Here is a 21,732-nt window from a genome sequence, read left to right as displayed (position 1 = left end):
TTAAGACTGAATATTTTATATGGCCCTTCTTATTCCCTTGAGGCATCATTGCCCCAGTTATGGAGGTTTAACTTGCTTAACCATCTCAATAGCAGCAGTAGAACAGAAGGGATAATTGCATAATTATCTCTGCAGGAGGCTTCCTGCGAATCAGTATTCAGAGTAGGGTGGGGAGTGAGGCGGGAGTGTTTTGGTTTAAAATAGTGCTGCCATTTTGTATTGCTCAACGGTCAATATTTAAGTGTGAGCATGAGCCAGAGAATTGCAGTCCTCTCAAAGGCAATTGGAGCAGGTTGAGCTCATGTTCCCAGGGGATTACTCTCCTGTGGCAATTGCTGCATTTGCATTAACAGGAAATAAACCATGTGATTGATTTCCCAGATTTCCCATTGCGGCGGCTGGTAGGCGCTGTGGCTTCTTGCTCTTTGCATATGTGCAATGTTTTCATCTGACAGTGAGGCCTCAGCATAGGCCTAAAGTGTAGACTGAGTTTGAAAGGGTTTTACAAAATGCCACAGATAAAATCCATTCACTGGGCAAGCCCTCAGTGCCACTTACATGGCAAATAAATGTACCTCCTTCCTATCTCTCTGAGCCCTTCACAGCTGTTAACTGAACAGACTGGCTTCTCCAGAACCCGGGTCGGCCAGCTGGGCAGGTGTCTCAGCCTGCCTCACGCACACCTCAGACATTCCAGCAGGCGATTGCCAGGCAGCGGTCCTTTCTGGAAGAGCCCACCCACCACAGTTAAATACTGAGGAGCACTTTCAAACATGCCCTTAATTAATGAGAACACGTGCAGCTGAGGTGAGCTACTGAGTGGCATTGACTATGCTGACCTAAAGCCACCACTGCAGCTATTATCTGACACAGGCTGAAATTCATTCTTATACCTCAGCATAACTTAAGTCATATGCTCTTGAGATCAGTTGATTCTTTGGCAGTGACCTCGAACACTCTAGAAAAAGAAGTATCAGTTGAGAGCTGCCCCTGCAGCCCTGCGCCGTTAATCGTTAACAGTTTGTGCCTGGAGTGCTTTGCAACCGAAGTAGGACGACGTGGCTGAGGCACAAAGCAGCCAGTCTCCTGATCAGTGTCACACACCTTGTTGTGGGCCTGGCTCCACCCCTGCTTGGCTCAGCTCTAGGATGTTGTCTCCCTCTTGCACCAAGAACAGAATCATCCCCCGCTAAGCTGAGGTTCGATTTCAGACCTTGGCACGTGTTAGGTTTCCTCTGCAGCAAAAGAGGAAATTCTAGGAAAAAAATGAATAGCCTCAGTGGAGTCACAGCAGAGAGAAGTCTGATTCCCTCGAGACCCAGTGGACAGAGCAGCTGGGATAAAATGACACCTGACCAGCATCTGGGCTCCAAACTGGACCAAACCGGAACCTTTCCTCTAGCTACCTTTTACAGGGATTCAGATTCCTTGCACTTCCTGGGGCCCCATGCACTGAGACAGGGGCTCAGATACCATGACGGTGGATGCTGTGAAGGAAATTGAAGAGAAATCCCCGAGGACATGACTGTTCTCAAGGCATTTTCTGGCCCAGCTTCAACCCGGAAGGGCTGAAAATCAGACTCGGTTCAGCTGTGTAGGTGCAAGGGTCTGGAAGCTGGCAGAAGGATCTGGCTGCTGACGTCTGAACTTTTTGAGGGTCTGCCTGTCACTGGTTACAGATGCAATTCTATCAAATCACAGATACTGGATCCCAGGAAATCCAATTAAAATATTGCTAACTATGAGTCAGGCCCCTCAAAATCCTGTGGCGGGGGGAGGAAATCATAAGCTTACATGAAAAATGTGGGGTTCTTTTTCTTTGTCTTCCGGTTTCTGAGCCTTTGGGATTCACCCAAGTCACATTTCCAAGCCTTCCTTCACAACCGGGAGGGTGAGGCCTGACCTTTGCATAAAAATGAAAGCTGAGATTCTCCTGCTGTCTCTTGGGTCCAGCTGAGGGGCTTTAAGAGAAAGATCCAATATGGCGAGACTTGCAGTAGCATCACCAGAGTTGGCAATACTGGTTCAATTAGCCAGGCAATGAGCAAGTGAAACAAACGGATGAGATGGGTTCCCTAGAGTCCTGTGAAACTTCATCAGATCTGTCTCTGGGGAACGTGCTTTCCCACCCTTCAAGGCCACGCTGTGGGAAGCAGCTGGGATCCCAGCAGCTCTCATCCTTCCAGGCGATTGAGGTCACCACAGCATCAAAGTGGAACAGAGACTGTGACAGCTAAAAGGCCTGTAAAACATAACCTAAGAGAATGGAACACTTTAAAATCCTGACTTCAACCCACAGCCTCAGGAAGTGGATCCTGCCTGGGCTAAGTACGTGAATGGGTTAATGCCAGCACTGGTAGCAGGGGGATATTTCTGAATCAGACATGTTCTCTGACATCATGTAGTGCCATGGGACCTTCTGGCTGAGAAGGGCATACACAGCAATGCTTGGGGCCTGCCTGGCCAGAGGCCAGCAATGGTATCTATTTCAGACGGTCGTATCCCTCTGCTGCTGCAGCATCTCAGTGCTTTGGAGAGTTCAGGTCCTCTTTTAACGTTTTTAATCCATGTATTATTTGACAGTAGTGCTTTATTTATTCTAATATATTTCTATCAGAGATGATGCCTAAGCCAGAAGCCAAATCTAGATTCAGATTGGGATCCAGATGAGAAGTTAATATCCAGATTTTGGATTTGTGTTCTGAGCACTCACCCTGCCCCAAGATTGTGGGGTGAAGGGGAGATGGATTTTCCCCCCTGCTTTATACAGATCTAGGGCTTAGCTGTGACTTTAGATACACAGCTGGATTTCAGCTCCCCTTAGGGCTTGGGGAGTTCATCTTGGCGGGTTGGATGAGCCCATTCCTCAGTGTAATTCATCTTCCTTTTAGCTGGAATGATTGCTTAAGAGAATCGCACACTTTGGAGTTTGACCCCACAAGCCCTGATAGTGAGAATAGCACAGAATTCACACCAGAGGAGAGAGGGACTGAAACAGTAACTAGGGCGAATTAGTTTAACTATCCCCCTACACATTTTTCTTCTCATTCCTTGTGAAACTGTTAACGGTTTCACTGGCAATTCCTGGTTCCCTGGCAATATTTAAGCTGCCCTGTGGGCTGGCAGACGGTTGATCGCTGGTGCCCAGTGCAAGTGAACAGAATGGGACCCAGCTGAACATGGTAAGTTCTTTTCAGCGTCTTGCTTGTGTCTGGGATGGTCTCAGTAAGTAAGTGGGTTTTGTTCTGGTTGTGGACTCAGTTTTATCCTTTCCATGCCTGTGATGTTTTTAGCAGGTGAAAGGAATTAGGAATGTTTAAAAATCCTATTTGAGAAGCAACAGAAGTGATACAATCCCGGTGGGTTACGAGAGACCGATATGGGCTGCCCTCTCTCCCAGGCCATCGATAAAGGGCTGGCTTCAACAGATTCATTTCAATGCCACAGATGTTCTTTGCTCAGAATCCCTGACTAGCGAATCACTGCAGCTCATGCCAAGGGAACTACGGGAGACTCGGTTGTGACCTGAATTAGCAAAACAGTCAAACTTTCCACTGGCTCAAGGTGCACATAGAATTTGAAATCAGATGCATCAGAGTTTACTAAACTTCTCCCTGCCCCCAGGCAGGCTGTCCTACAGGGGGATCTTATGGAAAGACCAGTAAGCAAATACCTAAATTCCCCTTGGCATTCCACTTGGAGTGCATATATCTTCACTTCCTTTCTTTACTGCTGCAAAGTACCACTGCAGTGTTGGCTGTGTGCTACAAACAGCTGCATTTGGGGGTGAAGCAACTCCTGTACAGAAAGCCAAAATGCTGCAGAGCATGTGCTGTGCACGTTGATTTCAGTTTCAGCTGTGGGTCCTGGGCATCACTTGGGATTTTGGCCATGCTATGGTAAATGCTTTACACGAAAGGGGCTATAGGCATGTCAGACAGAAGGAACAGGAAGTAGGATGCATTAAAATGCTGGTGATTGAAAGCAGGTAATTGATCATCACTCCCCTGGGAGTGGTGCTCACTGTTCAACCGTCCTCCAGCTGCATGAACCAAATGCCGCTGCTCCTGAAGCAGGATATGCTGGAGGACTGAGCCCAACAAGGGGCACTGGCTAGAGCTGGCACTTCTGAATATTTGGCTAATGGGATGAAATCGCTCCATTGTGCCGTCGTGTGACACTGTATTGCGGTGCTGCTACAACATTGCCTCAGTGTGTGATGATGAACAAGCTGTTGAGAATCCACACTCTCTCTGGGTTCTTTCACTCATCCAGGCATGAGAAACTAGCCATGCCAGAGAGAGGCATGGCTGGGGACAGTCCAAGCCATTCTTTAGGGAGAAGGTAATGCTTGGGACTGGTAGTTGCTGACTGCTCCCTTGGAGAGGCTGCTTTGTTTCCTTGTACCGTAAGTGGGCGAGGCCAGTGGCCGTGGTGAAATTGACACCCACAGACAAGGAGCTCTTTTGGCTCTCACCTCCGCAGGGCTTTCTGAGGCAGAACTCATTTGTCTGCTCCTCACTTCCATAGCACCAGACAATCAGAGCCTCTTTGTCAGAGGAGCTGAGCACTGGGCCAGAGCACACACGCTGGGGCCTTTTGGGTGAGACAGCCCACCTCTCCTGCTCGGGGTGTCGGTTTCCCCCCGCACCTAGGCGGCATCGTGAGGTGTCCCATTTTGGGCACAAGAGGCCAAAGGCTCCAGCCTACTTGTGACAAGGGCGCGAGGAGCAGCAAACGCTGGATCTGGCCATCCTGGAAAGTATTGCCCTGCCGTCCAGTTTTCTGACCCGTTAGAAGGGGGCAGAGCGAGCCTTGAAGAAGGGAAGTTCTGTCCCCATTCAAAGGAACCAGCTGCATGGCACAGCAGGGAAAGGAAAGGTAAATCACTGGGGAGCTGGGCAGTGGGGGATGTGCTGGTGGGGGATCATGGGGGCTCCTGGGAAACCCTTGTTAAAGCCCCACCATCAAACCGAAGGGAAGCTGCTTGGGACAACTTCCCTGCTTCTTGTTGCCCCCTCTTTGGCTATCGCTAAAGCAGCCACGTGGAAAGGACTTTCCCCGCGCTTCTGCAGAGCAAATGTTTTGCCTGTGCAGGGGACACAATTGTACCGAATGGTAGATTTATTCAGCTCATTCCCCGGGGGAGGACACCTCTCCTGGAAGGTCTTTGCTCTGTGCCCTTGCTCCAAATGGCACACACTGGACATTGCAGGGTACTCTCAGCTCACTCAGCGGAGGGCTCAGATCCCAGCACAGACAGCTCCGGCCAGGACACTCAGTGGTTTGTTCACCCTCCGGTGCCACCTCCCCCTGGGCCAGGCTTACAAGAAAGAGCTTTTGTTTAAGTGGAAAACAAACAAATGTATCATTCCCTCCCCCTTCCTTGGGGAGTGGGTCTGTCGCTGGCAGAGGGAGGAATGTTTGTGGAAGCCCCTGGTTAGGTGTTGGCAGCTGTTCCCTTTGGAACCTGTCACGGCAGCAGAGCAACACAAGCAAGGTGCGTGGTGCCTCCGTGCTCCTCCCGGCCCTGCTGGGGGTACGTTGTCTCAGTGCCTGCTGATGCATTCCCGTTTCCCCCTCCTGCCATGCGGGGTGGTCAGGGAATGGCACGGGCAGTGCTTGGACGCCAGCCATTTGGACTCATTTGTGAGGTGGTTCAAACATTCTCTCCTCCTGGGCCCAAGGCCAGCTCCAAGTAAAGGCCAACAGAAAGACTCCCACTGTCCTTCCCTGGAATCTGGGTTGGGCCCTTTGATGGTAGCACAGGGCGACCAACCATCGGGATGCTAGGCGTTCACATTCACCCCCGCTCTCCTGGTTTCCATGGAAGGAATTGCTCAGCTCTTGTTTATTTCATCCTTTCTTCTGGCTATTCACAGGCATTTCTGTGGCTGTGGCTTCTCTCCAAGGTCAGTGCATACAGTGCTGCCAAACCTGCAGCCACAGGGCCCCTCCAGACCACCAGTGCCCACCTCATCTGGCAGTGGTTGCTCCGCTCCCCACAGCACAGGGTAGGAGCTGCTGCACAAAGGTAACACGAGTTGCCCAGAGGAAAAGCCCACCCACCAGTTTCAGACACCATCCCCTGCTGGCCCAACTCAGGATGGGGGCAGGATCCTCACTGGGCGGCCATCGCTGTCATAACAACACAGGTCCCTATAACTTTCTATCCCACTTTTCAATAGATAAATGCATCAAAAAAGAGAGGAACTGGATCCGTATGAGATGCAATGGAGACCCCTGGTAGCACTCCGCCCTCCGTCACTCCCAACTGGAACACATTTCCCCAACAGATCTTGGAGGCTGTGGACATTGTCGTTCTTGTTCTGTACTTTGTATTCGTCCTGGCTGTTGGATTGTGGGTAAGGAGATGCTCTTAGATCCTTTCTTATGTGTCCTGTTATGTTCAAAGGTGAGGGTCACATACGTAGCACTTCTTTTTTTTTTTTCTTTTTTTTTTTTGTACTTAGGCTTTCATCAGGCCTAACTTCACTGGCATCAACTGACCACAATGTTTTGTGTTTTTACCACCTGTTCACCCAGATCCAGGGATATAATCTCAGCCACTTCCAAGGGGTGCTGTTCAGGGTTACTGTTCTTTTTTAAACACTTGAGGACCCTTTGATAGAAGAGGTGTAGACATACAACCTAATATTATTGCTAATGTTTGGTATCTAGCCTGGACAGAATCCAACACACATGTTAGGCTGCCACAGAGCTATCCAGGAAATCATATCAGCTTGACAATAAGATTCTGATCGCAGATCCTGCAAACTACAAGTACTCTTAAACTGTGGCTAGGCCATAAATCAACTTTCTGGCATGGCTTCTATCACAGGAAAAGGCCAACCCAGCTGCCATGAGATTGGACAGGAATTGCTGTTCTCTCCAGATACAGGGGCATAACTCCTGTAGGGTGATATACTATAGTGTCGTGTGAAGACTATGAAAAGGGAGAGTCCAGAGTTCTAAGTCTAACCCTGAGTATCCCTCTCAGGTACATCTGAAACAAGTGATATCCCTAATCGGTGACCCAAATCTGCATGCATTCCTTGTGCCTCTGGAGTGATCTTGACGTTTATTGCAGAAAACACTGAACCAGGAAGCTGAGATTGTGAAAAGCTTTGCATGCAATACAGACGTAAACCTCTCCACGGTGGCAGTTCCCTTCCTCCCTCAACAACTATTGTTCATGGTGGTGTCCCTCATTTCTGATCTTTGCCACACAGGATCCTGTAGCTGCAGCAACTGAGGGTTCTTCTGCCATAACAAACTCACCCACGTCCAGTGGTGATGACAGTACAGAGTGTCCCTCTGGGGAACCTGCTCTGCTCTGTAACGTTCTGAGCAGCACTTGGAGTGTTCTAAAGCTTTTGTCCTGTTTTTCTGCTTTCCCAGTCCATGTGGAAGACAAAGCGAAGCTCGGTGAAGGGCTATTTCCTGGCTGGAGGAAAGATGGTTTGGTGGCCTGTAAGTGTCTCCATCAAATTGCCTGTTCCACTATGTCGCAGTGAGACTGAACAGTGCTTTTTGTCCCACTGGCATGTCTCTCTATGGTCAGAACAGGAGAGCCTGTGACCAGCTTTTCCTGCATTTCCAAAGCCTATGGGGAGGGGGCACTTTCCATCCAATAATATGCCTGTCACAGCCCCACCCCCTGCACCAAGATAGTTACTGTTTGCTGACTTGCAAGACTCATTTATTTCCTCAAACGTTGGGTTGGGGCTTCTGGAGCATGGGTGGCTGGGTCTCTGGGGAGGAAGGGGCATTTAGCTGGTCTATGGGGGTAGAGGTTTGATTTGGGATGGACTGATCATAATGAAGTAAATAAAGCCATAACCAGCTAACTGATCAGTTGGCGTTTCTCTTTGTTTCATCCCATGCCCCTTTGCTTGTCTTTGAGGCTCCCCAGTGGAGGGACCATGACGCTGCGGCTAGGAAGCGGGCTGCTTCCGTGCAACCTCACAGATGAGTGACAGAGCAGGAGGGAAGGAATGAGGTCTGACAGCAGTACCGGTGTCAGTGAGCGAATGGGGCGAAGAGAAAAGGCAGCAGGGGCTAGGAGGGAGGGGATTTCAGTTCCCACGGATTGTGAGGAAACTGCAGTCTGGCCTTGTGGGAACTGGGGCTCTGCAAGGTCTACATGGAATGGATCCAATGGAGAGCTAAGTGCAGTGGGAGACACTGGCCACTCCATTTATTTATATATGGCTCACTTCTGAGAACCCCCCGCCCACCCCCACTGGACTAGGAGCTCCTCCCAGGGTCTGAGAACCATGCCTTATGCCACACACAGAACTAGCTTCCTCTTTATCTCTGCAGGTGGGTGCGTCCCTGTTTGCTAGTAATGTTGGGAGTGGGCATTTCATAGGCCTGGCTGGATCAGGGGCAGCGTCAGGAATTGCTGCTACAGCGTATGAGTGGAACGTAAGTATTGCACTGCAGGAGCTGCTCTCGATATCATTGAAGTTGGCTTGGTCCTTTCTAGCTTTTACCATATTGCACCCACATGGCTCCATCGGCAGCTATGTAAGAGGCAGAAGCTGTTTCCATATTAATTAATTATATTAATTAATTGTATTTATATTTATTATTATAATGAACGAGGATTGTTCAGGTTGATCTAACGTATCAGAGTCAGGGCCCGCAATCTGCTCCACTCTGCTTGGCCTTGCAGCTCCTGCAGGTGCACTAATTTTGGGCAACATTACATCCTTGTAGCAACCCTGTGCCCGTGTAGGTCTTTGTGACTGTCACTATGCTGCCCACAGCAGCTCCTTGAAACCTCACAGGAAGAGCAGGCATAGAATTCAGATCCCTTAGATTCAAAACCCCGTGATCTACTACATGAGCTAGAGAATCGCTGTTAGCTATATAGGGCGTTTGAGTCACAGCTGGACAGTTGTATGTACACACACACAGAGGCATGCGTGGGCATTAGCCAGTTGACGACAGCATTTATCAGTATCTCTGACCTGTGTTTCCTTTGCCTCCCTAGGGAATGTTTTGTGTTTTGGTGCTGGCCTGGCTATTTCTTCCTATTTACATAGCAGCTGGGGTAAGTTAATGGGCCACACTATGCGTATCAGAGTAACAGCCGTGTTAGTCTGTATTCGCAAAAAGAAAAGGAGGACTTGTGGCACCTTAGAGACTAACCAATTTATTTGAGCATGAGCTTTCGTGAGCTACAGCTCACTTCATCAGATGCATACTGTGGAAAGTGTAGAAGATCTTTTTATACACATAAAGCATGAAAAAATACCTCCTCCCACCCCACTCTCCTGCTGGTAATAGCTTATCTAAAGTGATCACTCTCCTTACAATGTGTATGATAATCAAGTTGGGGCATTTCCAGCACAAATCCAGGTTTTCTCACCCCCCCCCCCACACAGTATCAGTGACTTGCTTTTTTAACATCCTTTTAAATGTATGGGTTTTTACATGCTGAACCTACTGAAAAGGCCTGGGCTCCGGGTAAAGTTCCTGAAGCAGCAGCGTTCCAGGACTCACACGCAGGGGTGTTCTTCTCTTGATATACTAACTGAGAGAAGAAGAGCCCGCAAAAGATTTACCTTGGAAAGGAAATCAGGAGATCTCATGGTTTTAAAAAACATAGTTTAGAAAGGGGATCAAAGAGGGGACAGGAGGACCCACTCGTGTTGAGCCCAAGGGAGCAATGCCATGTCCCACTGCCAAGAGCAAACGTTACTTCCAAAGCTGCCGCCTCCTTGGAAATGAGACTTCAGGGACAGAGGCTGGAGTTCAGGTGGAAATGGTGCTTCCCTGACACAAAGATGAGGAGAGAGGTTGCGGTGATATGACACCTGACAGTCCAGAGACACTGCCAAGCGACTGTGGGCAAGTCTGGCTTTACCAAGTCAGGGGGACAGGTGATGCCTTGAGAACTGCTAGGTAGGGTTAGGCCAGGGGAACCACATGGGGCACACAATTCCCAGATAAAGTAGGGAACAAAGCGGAGGCTGTTTTTGCAGTCTCTAAAGGGTGTGAAGGCTCCTTTATCAAGTAGCCTCACTGGACCGTGTGCCAGACCCTAGAGGCAAAATATTGGTGACCATTCATTGTGTAAGAGTGTGAGAGGGACAGACATTTCCCAGCAGATATGCCAAGACACAGCAACTGGCCAGGGTTTGCCAACCACACAAGGTCTGTACCAATGTCTCTATATGCTACTTAGAGGAAGTTATTGTATTCTACCTCCTCTGATACAATCTCCTTCCCTGCAGGTTACAACCATGCCCGAGTACTTACAGAAACGCTTTGGTGGCAAAAGAATACAGATATTCCTGGCAATTCTCTATTTGTTTATCTATATATTCACCAAAATATCAGTAAGTAAGAAGAAGGAAAGAGGACTGACTAGAATTCAGTTTGAAAGAGTATGTCTGTATTAATTTATGGGATTCATAAGTGCAACTGAGTCCTGGTCCCCTTACTGCTCTAGTGATAGTGATATTATGAAAATGTCTTGGAAGAGTGGAGAAAAGGGATGGATTTCAATTCTTTCAAGACATTAGGTGCCAAACCCCAGGATCCATAAGCTTTGCCATGAATGGTTTGAATGTTTGCTGCTGTCGGAGGGAGAGCTTGGTAATGTATCAAAGCACACCAGTCCAGTCAAGGGGAAGGAGTCGTTTTCATTGGAGTCTTATCTGCTGTTAGATTTTTGGCATCTGCTCAGTTAATTTGGGTTGTCCTCTCTGTACATTTCTTCTGACAGCAGCAGGATATAGAGGCATATGGGAGTGGGATGCACCCTCCCGCGAGCTTGCTGGCTGCCTAGTTTAGCATTTATTTCTCCTGTTTGCTCTAATGCTTTAAATGAGTGATGTAGTCACCCTTTGTGCAGGGCCTTGCCAGCTGTTAATTAACCACCATATAGTGCTTGAATTGACAAAATAAGAAGAAAAACTCCTAGCTGGGTGTTACTCCTTTTACAGGCAGCAGTGGGAAGGGTAGACTGGCCTCTCGCCCCTTTCCCTCCTCCTTGAAACTGAAGATGCCTGTGGTGTCAGATTGGGGCCAGGTGGCTGGTCCTTAGTAGGGTTTTTTTATGGAAACAATCAACTATTTTTTTCAAATCTCTGATGACAAGTTTTCTGAGAGAGAAATTGGATCATTCCAATCCCCAGTTGCTGGATAATGGGACAGGCCCATTTATTTACAGCTGGCCAAAGTCATCAGGGCTTTGCACATATACATGCTTTCATGGTCTGCAGGTTGCATTTATACCTAACTCTTCTGCAGAGCAATCACCTCAGGCCACCGGGACATGAGGCTGCACAGTCCCTAACCCACAACTCTATAACAGCACATAGTGGAAATCCCTGCTGAGGTTCATCCTATGCCAGTCAGAGAAAAGGAATTTGCATTATGCCAACCCCTGGAGCTCTGGCTGGCTACTGCCCTCAGAACTCCCCATGCACAGGGCTCCAGCTCATATGGCAGCTCCAGTTCCTGACCCTCATTGTCCCCTCACTCCTTGGCTCTCACCCTGTGCCCACTACTCCTGAGGAGTGGAGAAGCAACCCCCGCACCACTAAAAGTAATTTCGTCTTTGAACTCAGCTCTCTCTCAATGGAAAACTCCCTGCCCCCCCCCCGCAAAACGAGCATTTTCCTCATTAAACTGTATCTCAAAACTAAATTGAGCTTGGCTGTTAATGAGGAGTGTGGAGAAGGAGGTGAGGCCAGGTTAGGGTTTATGTGCCAGTTGGAGCAGCTGTCCCTAAGACTGATAGAAAACAGGGAGCCATGAAAAGTTAACAAACAGGTTGGTCCTTGAGAAACACAAGTTTTGGTTGGCTTAGCATACACTGTGCATCCACTCAGCTGTCTGCATTACACACTGAGCTGTCACCATTATAACCCTTCTAAATATCTTTTTCCATTAGGTTGATATGTATGCTGGGGCCCTGTTCATTCAGCAAGCCTTACGCTGGGACCTCTATGTTGCTGTCATTGGTCTTCTGGCAATCACTGCTGTTTACACTGTTGCAGGTGCGTTTCTGTGTTCCAGGTCATAGGAATGCAATGTCCTACATCTTCGCTATTGGGCTGAGAACAGCCATCTTCCCATGTAATAAGTATTCAGCAGTTTCCACAAGGTACCGTTCTATAAAGTACTTCCTCCTTATTAGCCCGAGGCACTAAATCTGTCTGTCTGCCCTTTACCAAGATGACTGTTTATAATGAAAACACTAATTACAGTAACGCACTTGTCACAAGTATTACTCTCCAGGTGAGAGCGGGTGAGTGTAATTTTACAAGGCTAGCGTAAAGTGCCTGCTTAAAGTCAGCCCAGATCTGTGCACAGCACTCTCTGGCTCAAAGTGGAGCCACACCGAAGGTTTTTGCTCAGGACTTTTCTTCCTTTTGGCTTTATGAGTGTGTAAGTGAGAGCCACACACAGCACTACGCAGGGTGATGTGAGAAATATCTTCACAACTTGGATGGAAATGGTGCCATAAAGGGAGTGTAATGTGTGTCCAAAACGAATGGAAGTTTCTCTTCTTGCAGCGCTCACCCCCAGCGATGTGGGCCATACAGCTACTTCCTTTTGGTTGTTGTTATGTTGTCTTTTTGAAGCAGCTTCTGTTTCAATCGGGTCCTTCCTTCTTGTGGTTTTCAATGCATCTCCTGTAGAGACTTCTGCTATGGAGTTTGGGATTCTAGTGACAAAACACTGACTCACTGTGGTTCAAAACATGCAACATTTCAGCCAAAGTATCAGCAATGGGAGTTGGCCAAACCATCCCACAAAGTAGTCAGAACAACCCACAAAACATCCCATTGTGTCAGGCAAAGCATTCTGGCTATGCTACTGGCCAACAGACTTTTGCAAAGAAGGAGATGTTATTACACAAAACAAACCCAGTTCCCGACAATTTGTCCTTCTGATATTTTTTTCCTTAGGTGGCCTGGCAGCTGTGATTTACACAGACACTCTGCAGACTGTCATCATGCTGGCTGGGGGATTAATTCTCATGGGGTTCAGTGAGTACTTCTCCGGGATTTTACTGTTAAAAATACATTTGTTCCTATACCAAATCACTGCAAATATGCATCACTGGAACAAGCCATTTAACATTTATTCAGTGCATCTTGTGAAATAGACAGTCATGTTAGAATATTTTCTATACAAATAATCTTGTGATAGTTCTTTATAGGGTGAAAAGTGTAGGGGTGTTCCATGAAAGATATGAAACCACCCAAAATAAACAGAAAACACCCTGTGGTCTGAGATTCATATCAAAGCAAACAACTACCTCTTGTAGCCAAATAACGTATGGTATTAAACCAGGTTTGTCATTGTAGGTTCTGATCCAACTCCCAGTGAAGTCTATCAGAGTCTTTCCGTTGACTTCAGTGGACACTGAACTGGGATCATACAGAGCAAACTGCCAAGAGTGAAAATAATAGCATGAACCTGATCAATGTGGTAACTGCTTCCTATTCCCATTTTAGGCTTTGTTAAAATTGGTGGGCTTGGAAGTTTGCAGGCCAAATACTTTAAAGCCATTGCTAGTAGCCACAAAGGAAACAGTAGCTGTGGCTTACCAAGAGAAGATGCCTTCCACATTTTCCGAGACCCTGTCACCTCTGACCTTCCCTGGCCAGGAGTTCTGATTGGAATGACCATCCCATCTCTGTGGTACTGGTGTACAGATCAGGTAGACCAATGTTTCCTTCACAAGATTAACCCTCAGGTTCGGTTTTGAGACATGCCACCTAGCTGGCTGTAGAACTATGCAGAACTTTCATTGCAAGCAACTAAGGCCAAGTCTCATTACAAAATCCAGACTCAGGCCAGAACCTGGGCTGCTTTACTGTTTCTGTGGAAACCATGTGAAATCTGATGATTTCAACCTCAAACTAGACAAAACTTGACACCAATAGCTAAGTTAAATTCGAGTTTTGGAGCTCATTTGAACTCAGATATGCAACATGAGGGGCATGTAAACCCCAAACTATAAAGTGGGCATGTCTGAATTCTGTGTGAAACCACCCCTTCAGGCTCTGCAGGGCTCCAGTTGCTGTCTCTCCAATTGTAAACAGCAGTGCCAAGAAGAGCAGAATCGTAACAAAATCCGTATCAGATATTTCTGAGGTATTTGTTTATCAAACTCTTTTTACGGAGTGAGGGTCAATTTCGAGGATGTCCCGAAGTTTACCCCTGTGCCCTGGTTTGTGAGTCAGTAGTCCTGTTGACCTGACAAGCCATCTCAAGGCGTATAAGATACACAGGGTCCAAAAAAGAACAAACTATGGAGAAAAATAATGACGAGTGATTTCCGTAGCTTGGAAGTGAACACAGTGAGATTTCCCTTGCATAAAGGCAAGACGCGCTAGTTAAAGCACTACAGGTGAGTTAGGTAATTCACGGCATGATCCTACAAGGTTTGGAGTGGCCACTGGGAATTAAGAACACTCAGCACTTTGCAGGATCAGATCCTTCATCATGATAATGGTCTGAGTTCCCTCTCAGTTAAATCAATGCAATCCAGAACAGAGTCTGGCCCTAGAGATCCAGTATGGTGCTTTCGGAACCAGCATGTCCAATTATAAATAGAAACATACATCACATCATCTTGCCTCTCTTTACTCTCTCTGCAAAGCACTGGATCAAACTGTCTTCCTCATTTACAGGTCATTGTTCAAAGGTCCCTTGCAGCTAAAAACCTTTGTCATGCCAAAGGAGGTTCGTTGTTGGCCTCCTATCTGAAAATTTTGCCTCTCTTCATGATGGTGATGCCAGGCATGATCAGCCGGGTTCTCTTCCCAGGTAAGAGTTGAAGGAGATAAATATTCCTGGTGTCTGTCACTACAGATTGTGATTTCTATATAGTGCATAAGTGAAGACCCGCCAGAATAAGCTAAAAGGTTGTAGCAGCTCAATTGCCAGGAGCATGAACTTGCAGTTCATAATAGATTTTTTTTCAGATAACACTCTATTAATCTACCTTGCTCCCTAGGGACCACACTCCTTCATCCTGAACACAAGTCCCAGGTGCTTCCGGTAGCAACCCAGCTTTAAGAGCTGCCCCAATGATGTTCCTTCTGGGCCCCATGTTTGTGGCAATCAGAAAAGAAAAAATCCTAAAGTCTGCTCCCTGAATGTTCTGAGAGAGAGAGAGTGAGAGAGCGAGCATGCATGTCTGTCGGTGTTAGCACGTCTGGAGGGAGTCACTGTTTTCTCATGATGAACAGCATGAGTTTTAAAAAAGGACAACGTTCAGAGAAGAGAGTCAGGCACACAAGACAAATGAGCTGTTAAGGCAAATCTTTTGATTAAACCTGTTTCAGTTGGTGGGATCTTTTACACAGAAAATAAAGATAAGAAAGGGGAAAGCTGAGAGCTACCCTCGTGAATGTGTGTATATGCTTCATTATCTGCTGGATGGGTTTCACTCCGTGGTTACCGTCCGGGCGTATTTGTTTCTTGTAACTATTGGATTACTTTCCCCCCCATGTTTATTGTAGATCTGGTGGCCTGTGCAGACCCAGAAATCTGTCAGAAAATCTGTGGCAACCCATCTGGCTGTTCCGATATTGCTTACCCCAAACTGGTCATAGAACTGCTGCCCCTAGGTGAGGAACTTCACAGCAATTAACTAACTGGGACAGGGCCTACACCAGCCAAAACCCAGGCTGTAGGAAATGTCTGGGGAGGAGAATACACCACAGTCATGATATTGGGGTTGATATTGGGCCTGATGGTATAGTGACAAAAAAGGAATAACATGCAACAGGGTGCACAGCTGCTGTGAGAGGCCTCTGCTGGGTAACAAGGCATCCAGCATTCAGGAGGTCTACTTCTATCACCTGGGCACGACTAGTTCCCTAAAGGATGAGGACATTGTAGTGTCCAAGTTTACTGAGTTACATGTAACCCTAAGGGGAGCACAATCACTATAACACAGGAGTGAGCAGATAGATGAGGTCTCCTCCTTGCATCTCAGCAGCCTCTCTCAGCCAGCTGGCTACCAGAGGAGAGTAAAGACTCTGCCCATGCAGACAGAGCTATAGTGGTCCAAAAGGAAAGACTGACAAGTTCATATGGCCTGTGAGGTGACCTGCTGTCCAGACTCTTGGGAGGGCAGTGTAGGCGGCAGTCCCTCAGCACTGAGGAAGGGGTGAGTTCAGAAGGGAGATGCAGCCGTTAGTCTGAGAGGTTTGGCTGATGGGGGGTGAAGTCGGACCCTTAGCGCTTTCCGCACAAGGTCTGTACCTTGTTACTAGAGTGAACATGCCTCTCCCTTTGTTTTCAGGGCTCAGGGGCCTCATGATGTCGGTGATGATTTCAGCACTTATGTCCTCCCTGACTTCCATCTTTAACAGCTCCAGCACCATATTTACCATGGATCTCTGGCGGCACTTCCGGCCCCGTTCTTCTGAGTGGGAACTTATGCTTGTTGGCAGGTATGGAACTCTAGGGCATGGTGTGTTAAATCACAGAGCCTGTCCTGGAGATGTTTCACACCACTCTCTGCTCTCTGGTGCAAACGGAGAGCAACTCCTTCATCGTCAGAGCCCATTGCTCCAGACCTACCCTGCAATAACTGAGAGCAGAATTTGGCCCTTCCAGTCCATGGTATTTTTTTTGTTCTGTTGCCAATGTTACATTTTCTTTTCCTGGTTGCTCATGAGAATGAATCTGGCCCAGTGAAGGGATGTAAGTTATAGCAGCAGAACCAGGATTTAGGAGGCTGAGGTGGCAGAAAGGCACACGAGGGCAACAGCATCTAGATTTGGGTGTTTGTGTAAGGCTGGACTCTGATGGAAGACGGGCAAGGGGACACAATACAGATGAACAAAGTCCAGATGGAGCACCATTGGGCAGATTTGAGAGAGAGGAGGGAGGCTCTCCTGGGAGGGGAGCTCTCGGGGGAGACCCTCATGCAGAGGAAGGGGCAAAGACCAGCAATAACACTGTCTTTTTCTTGAGCAGGGTGTTTGTGCTTCTGCTCGTGGTGGTGTCCATTCTGTGGATCCCACTGGTGCAGGCCAGCCAAGGGGGGCAGCTATTCATTTACATCCAGACAATCAGCTCCTACCTACAGCCCCCGGTGGCCATGGTTTTCATCCTGGGCTGTTTCTGGAAGAGAACGAATGAAAAGGTAACACTTGGGCAGGGTCTGACACACCGTGCTCTGTGTGCCGGGTGCGAGCCCGTCCTTCCGCTGTCTACACAAACAAATAGCCAGGCAGCTAGAACAGCTGCACTGTGTCGCTGCTCTGCCTCTCCCTTGTGGGCGCTCGGTGGAGTGACTGCACTCACGCTTGGAGCATCTTATTGAGGCCACGCAGCCCAGGCAGCAGGGAGCACTTCCCCACTGCTCTCAGGCAGCTCCCTCAGCTGCTCTAGCAGAGAAGGCAAAGGTTGCCAGGTGCCTTTCACAAACCTAGGAGCAGAGATTTGCAAGTCGTGGCCTTGCACTGCTGTAACCCAGGACTTGTAGTCCATGGGGGTGGAAAGTAAGTCGGGGTGGGGGGGGAGGGGAAGGGAAGGATTGCAGTGACACAAGATGCCCACAACCTCTACTCCTCTGGGGAAACTGGAGCTGGCCAGTCCAACCCCAAAAGAGGGCGGCGCTGGCTGGGAAAGGGTTGTATGCAGGCTCTAGAGCTTCCTCTGGGCAGCCTTTGCTGGTAGGACTTCTGTGAAGCAACAGCCACAGTTAAAGCAGCCCATGACTAGGGCCACCGTTGGGGTGGGTAGTGCTGTAAAGGTGGGAGCTGGTCGCTATTGAACAGCACCAGCAGGCCTAGAGAGTGGCTCTCCTCCACTGGAAGAGCAGGTCAATAGAACGTGGGGGGCTGTGTGTATAAGGGAGAACAGCAAAGGAGGAGAAAATGGAGGGGATCTCAGAAACCCTCCCAAAAGCCTAGTAAACCTCCCCTCCTCCCACAGAATGTGCTGATCAGAATGTCACCGTTGTGACTGAGCATATCTCACCCCTGCCAGCACTCAGCCCGAGAGCCAGCGTGCGCTTCGTTGCCAGATATGACGTAGACGTATGTTTCCTGTTCCATCAAGGAATGATCTTCATTTCCTAGGGTGCGTTCTGGGGCCTGCTGACTGGCATGCTGCTGGGCTTCATCCGGCTGGTGCTGGACTTTCTCTACCCGCAGCCCCAGTGCGGGGAGCCAGAGCACCGGCCAGCCGTGGTGAGATACGTGCACTACTTGTACTTCTCAATGATCCTCAGTGTCATCACGACTGTCACTGTGGTGGTCGTGAGCCTGTGCACAGAACCTCCCTCGGAAGAAATGGTGAGTCTTCCCCAACAGGTTTCTTTCACTGTTTTTTAATGGACATACAATAAGGCCCCCATTATGCACCCACGGGGATGGACGTTCTCATTCCTCCTGTACACATGGAAACACTTGTAATACTGTATCAGATCATGGGTCTGTCTCATAGGCGCTGACTCCATGGGTGCTCCGGGGCTGGGAAAAATTAGTGGGTGCTCTGCACCCACTGGCAGCCAAGCTCCCCTCCCCACCCCCCTGCCCCACCTCACCTCCTCCTCTGAGCGTGCCGCGTCCCCGCTCCTCTGCCTACCTCCCAGCGCTTGCCGCCGCCAAACAGCTGTTTCTTGCTTCATTTGGCCTCCTCGTATCTATTTCCATAGTACCTTATCAGCGCTGGATGTTCCCCAGCTCCAGTGGGGCTGCCCAGGCAGGGGACCAGAATTTGGCCCGAAGTGCTTAGAAAATATAAGAACCCCTCAAAGCTGTCTTATGGCTGAGGTGTTCCCTTTAAACAAACATAGGAGCAGTTCTCTTTAACAATGCTCTTCATGCTGCCAGATCAGTCATCTCACCTGGTTCACACGCTGGGATCGACCAGCCAAGAAACACCCAGCGGTCAGTACTTCTCCTGATTCTGGAAGTGGCATATGTAAGTCTGAGGGTCCACCTGCCCAGCTTGATATTAGCGTTGTTCCTGAAAATATCTCCAATGACAATACAAGTAAGTGCCCTGTTACTATATACAGCATGTGTTTCAATTAAAATCAGTCCTATGCATTTTGTAAAGGTTATAGAGGTAGGAAATGTTAAATGAATCTTCCTGCTGCTTTCAGATTTCTGTATCTTCAAGGTGCTGAAAGACTTTTTATCTACAGACTAAAGATCAGGGCTATGTTTCTTCTGTATCTTTTAATGGTATCACATATCCTTGCAATGGAGCAGGGAACCCATTATTTCTGCACTAGGGAATAATGCTGTTAGTATCTGCTGCAAGGAGAGTTGGATGGAAAATGGAAAAAAATTGCTGAAGTTTTCACAAAATTCCATTTCTGTTTTCACTGGTATTTTCTCACCAGCTCTAGTGGCAGGGAAAACATAGAACCCTGAGCTGAGCTCTTGGCAGGTTGCAAAGGAGAGTTTGCAAACATTTTTTTTTTAAGCAGATTGATGTACCAATGTTAGATACATACTTGTATAGATCCTGATCCTGCACTTCTTATACACCCAGAGATGATTGTCAGGTTTTTGCAAAACTTGCACGATCACTTAGGTGGCTTTGCAGCCTTGGCCGATGCGTATTCCTTTATGTGCAATGAAACTAGTATGAAGTGGTGAAATGAGTTAATGCACTAGAGTGCTGATTCCCAGCTGCTGGGACTTTAGCCTTTTGTGACTGGCATTCTCACTCCCTCCCTGCACCACTGTTACCTGCTTGTTGTTGGGTTATGCATGCCCTAATCTTCAGTAGAGTTTGGGTAGGGTGACCAGATGAAACAGACAAAATATTGGGACACATGGGGGAAGGAAGAAAAAAAAAAAAAAAAAGCATCCGGAGTGGCCAAAGCTGCAATATCGGGACAAATGGTGTCCTGACCGCGCATCGGTCGGGACGCGGGACAAAGAACTAAAAATCGGGACAGTCCCAATTTTATCGGGACGTCTGGTCACCCTAAGTTTGGGGAACTTGCATGTACTAGCCCTGGCCCAAAGTGGGTTCAAGCATACAGAAACAAATGGAAGATGATGAGCACAGCCATGTTTTTAGACTTGGCTAACTGAGACCTTTCCTTAAATTGTTGTGAATGGCAGGATTTGAATTCAGATCTTTAGAGAAGAATGACACTGAAGTGACAAATAGAAATTACTGTAATGGCTACCTAGAGCTTGGTGGAGCGAATGTGTCACTTTGAAGAGTTCTGATATGTTTTCTGTGTAGTAATGTCACAATGATTTGTACAAGATTGTAACACTCATGTGTTAGAGTTTGTTCCATGGACAGAATTTTTACCTCACTAATTACTATCATTGTAGGTGTGACTGGTACTCAAAAAGGGTCTAAACTGATGAGAGTCTTCTTGTGGCTCTGTGGGATGGAGAGCAAACAAGAACATCCTCCTGAGAACACAGCGCCTACCAGCCCTGAATGCGCTTTGGCTTCACTGGATGAGCAGCCTTTGGTGAAACACATTCTGAACATCAACTTGATACTATGCATATGTGCCGGCATCTTTCTCTGGGGCTACTTTGCATAGCAGCTTGCCAGACGATTCAAGGGACACTGTCAACTAATTTTAGGCCCCGGAATTAAGATTGGTATAAATAATAATAATATAATTAATGATGGTTCAGTGTGATTTGTAATCCATTCTTACATTTCATAGGAAAAAAACTTAACTATTTTAGTTACACTTAATGAAGGGCTCGCTCCTGAGAGTTGTTGAGGTTCCTTATCTTCTGCCTCAGCACCAATGATATCAGGCCCCAGACAGTGATAGGCTATACGCGTGTAAGGGGTTGGGGGAGGTTTGGAAGGCAAAAGGGATTTGTTTGGTTATGTTTCACATCTTGATAGTTTTGCACTTAAAGCACTAGGGACTCAGGAGATCTGCCTGACCTGTGTAAAGCACTTAATTTCTCTGTGCCTTAACTCCCCCATCTGTAAGAATGGGTAATAATAATCCTTCCCCACCTCCAAGCAGTGTCGTGAGGATCAATATTTATGTTTGCAAGATACTTAGATACTGTAGTGATGGGGACAGTATTGGCATACAGAGATTAAGGAAAACAAAACATTACACCAAAATGTATGTACATGTAAGGTGTATAAATGCATGCGTGCCTATGTTGTACAGCTCATTAGGTTCCGTTGGCATTTCTGTAATACAGTTGGCACTAAAATTAATATAGATTTTTTTTTGTAATTCTTTGCATACATTTTTAAAAAGTCAGTGAGTTTCTTAGTGTGGGAAGTTAAATCTTCTGCAGGGCTGTAAATCCAAACACAATGCTGAGGTAGTGTATGTGGACTAGAAAATGACACTGACTAAAAAAATACAAGACAGCATAATTTCACTGTCAAGTGTGAGTGTATGGCTCAAAAAGTAAAACAGCATCAGTGTTGAAGAGTATAGTAGGCTTCTTAAATCCTTTCAGACAATAGTGTCAGGTGTTGGTAAAAAGGAGGACTTGTGGCACCTTAGAGACTAACAAATTTATTTGAGCATACGCTTTCGTGAGCTACAGCTCACTTCGTCAGACACAGAGAGAGAGATGATCATATGTGTATAAGAGATTTTGACAGTGTCCCTTTAATTTTTTTTAAATAAATTTAGGTATTATTACAACCAGAGTATTTTATGAGCAATTTAATGTATTGTCCTTTTAAAAATCCCTTGCCCCTGTTAATAAAAACATGTTTATTTATTACTCGCCATGGAGTCCGGCGGGAAGCTGC

General features: G+C 47.4%; 1 protein-coding gene across 5 annotated transcripts; it reads left to right on the top strand.

Annotated features, from left to right (window-relative positions):
* Positions 1–2,926: 2,926 nt before the first annotated feature.
* Positions 2,927–21,640, top strand: SLC5A11 (solute carrier family 5 member 11). Of its 5 annotated transcripts, none has more exons than XM_074964997.1 (17): positions 2,927–3,182; positions 5,883–5,912; positions 6,189–6,365; positions 7,402–7,473; positions 8,326–8,430; positions 9,002–9,061; positions 10,248–10,352; positions 11,915–12,020; positions 12,936–13,016; positions 13,488–13,693; positions 14,670–14,805; positions 15,504–15,611; positions 16,292–16,442; positions 16,972–17,140; positions 18,081–18,296; positions 18,837–18,999; positions 20,310–21,640. In XM_074964997.1, exons 3-17 carry the CDS (start codon positions 6,234–6,236, stop codon positions 20,528–20,530), a joined length of 2,031 nt encoding a protein of 676 aa, XP_074821098.1. In that variant the 5' UTR covers positions 2,927–3,182; positions 5,883–5,912; positions 6,189–6,233; the 3' UTR covers positions 20,531–21,640. The 5 variants fall into 5 exon arrangements, with proteins under 5 accessions (XP_074821098.1, XP_074821096.1, XP_074821093.1 ...); XM_074964995.1 differs by having other exon boundaries at positions 5,883–6,014; XM_074964992.1 differs by having other exon boundaries at positions 5,883–6,034.
* The last annotated feature ends 92 nt before the right edge of the window (positions 21,641–21,732 follow it).

Source organism: Natator depressus, chromosome 10 (genome assembly GCF_965152275.1).
Source record: "Natator depressus isolate rNatDep1 chromosome 10, rNatDep2.hap1, whole genome shotgun sequence".
Lineage (NCBI taxonomy): Eukaryota > Metazoa > Chordata > Testudines > Cheloniidae > Natator > Natator depressus.
The sequence above is the reverse complement of the archived record's forward strand: the minus strand, read 5'-3'. Positions and strand labels throughout refer to the sequence as shown.

Excerpts from the sequence above, each read along its gene's own strand:
- SLC5A11 (XM_074964996.1), top strand. The coding sequence starts at position 6,234 with ATGGAGACCCCTGGTAGCACTCCGCCCTCCGTCACTCCCAACTGGAAC. Across the intron at positions 7,474-8,325 it reads GAAAGATGGTTTGGTGGCCT|GTGGGTGCGTCCCTGTTTGC; the intron begins GTAAGTGTCTCC and ends TTATCTCTGCAG. Across the intron at positions 18,297-18,836 it reads AACCTCCCTCGGAAGAAATG|ATCAGTCATCTCACCTGGTT; the intron begins GTGAGTCTTCCC and ends TCATGCTGCCAG.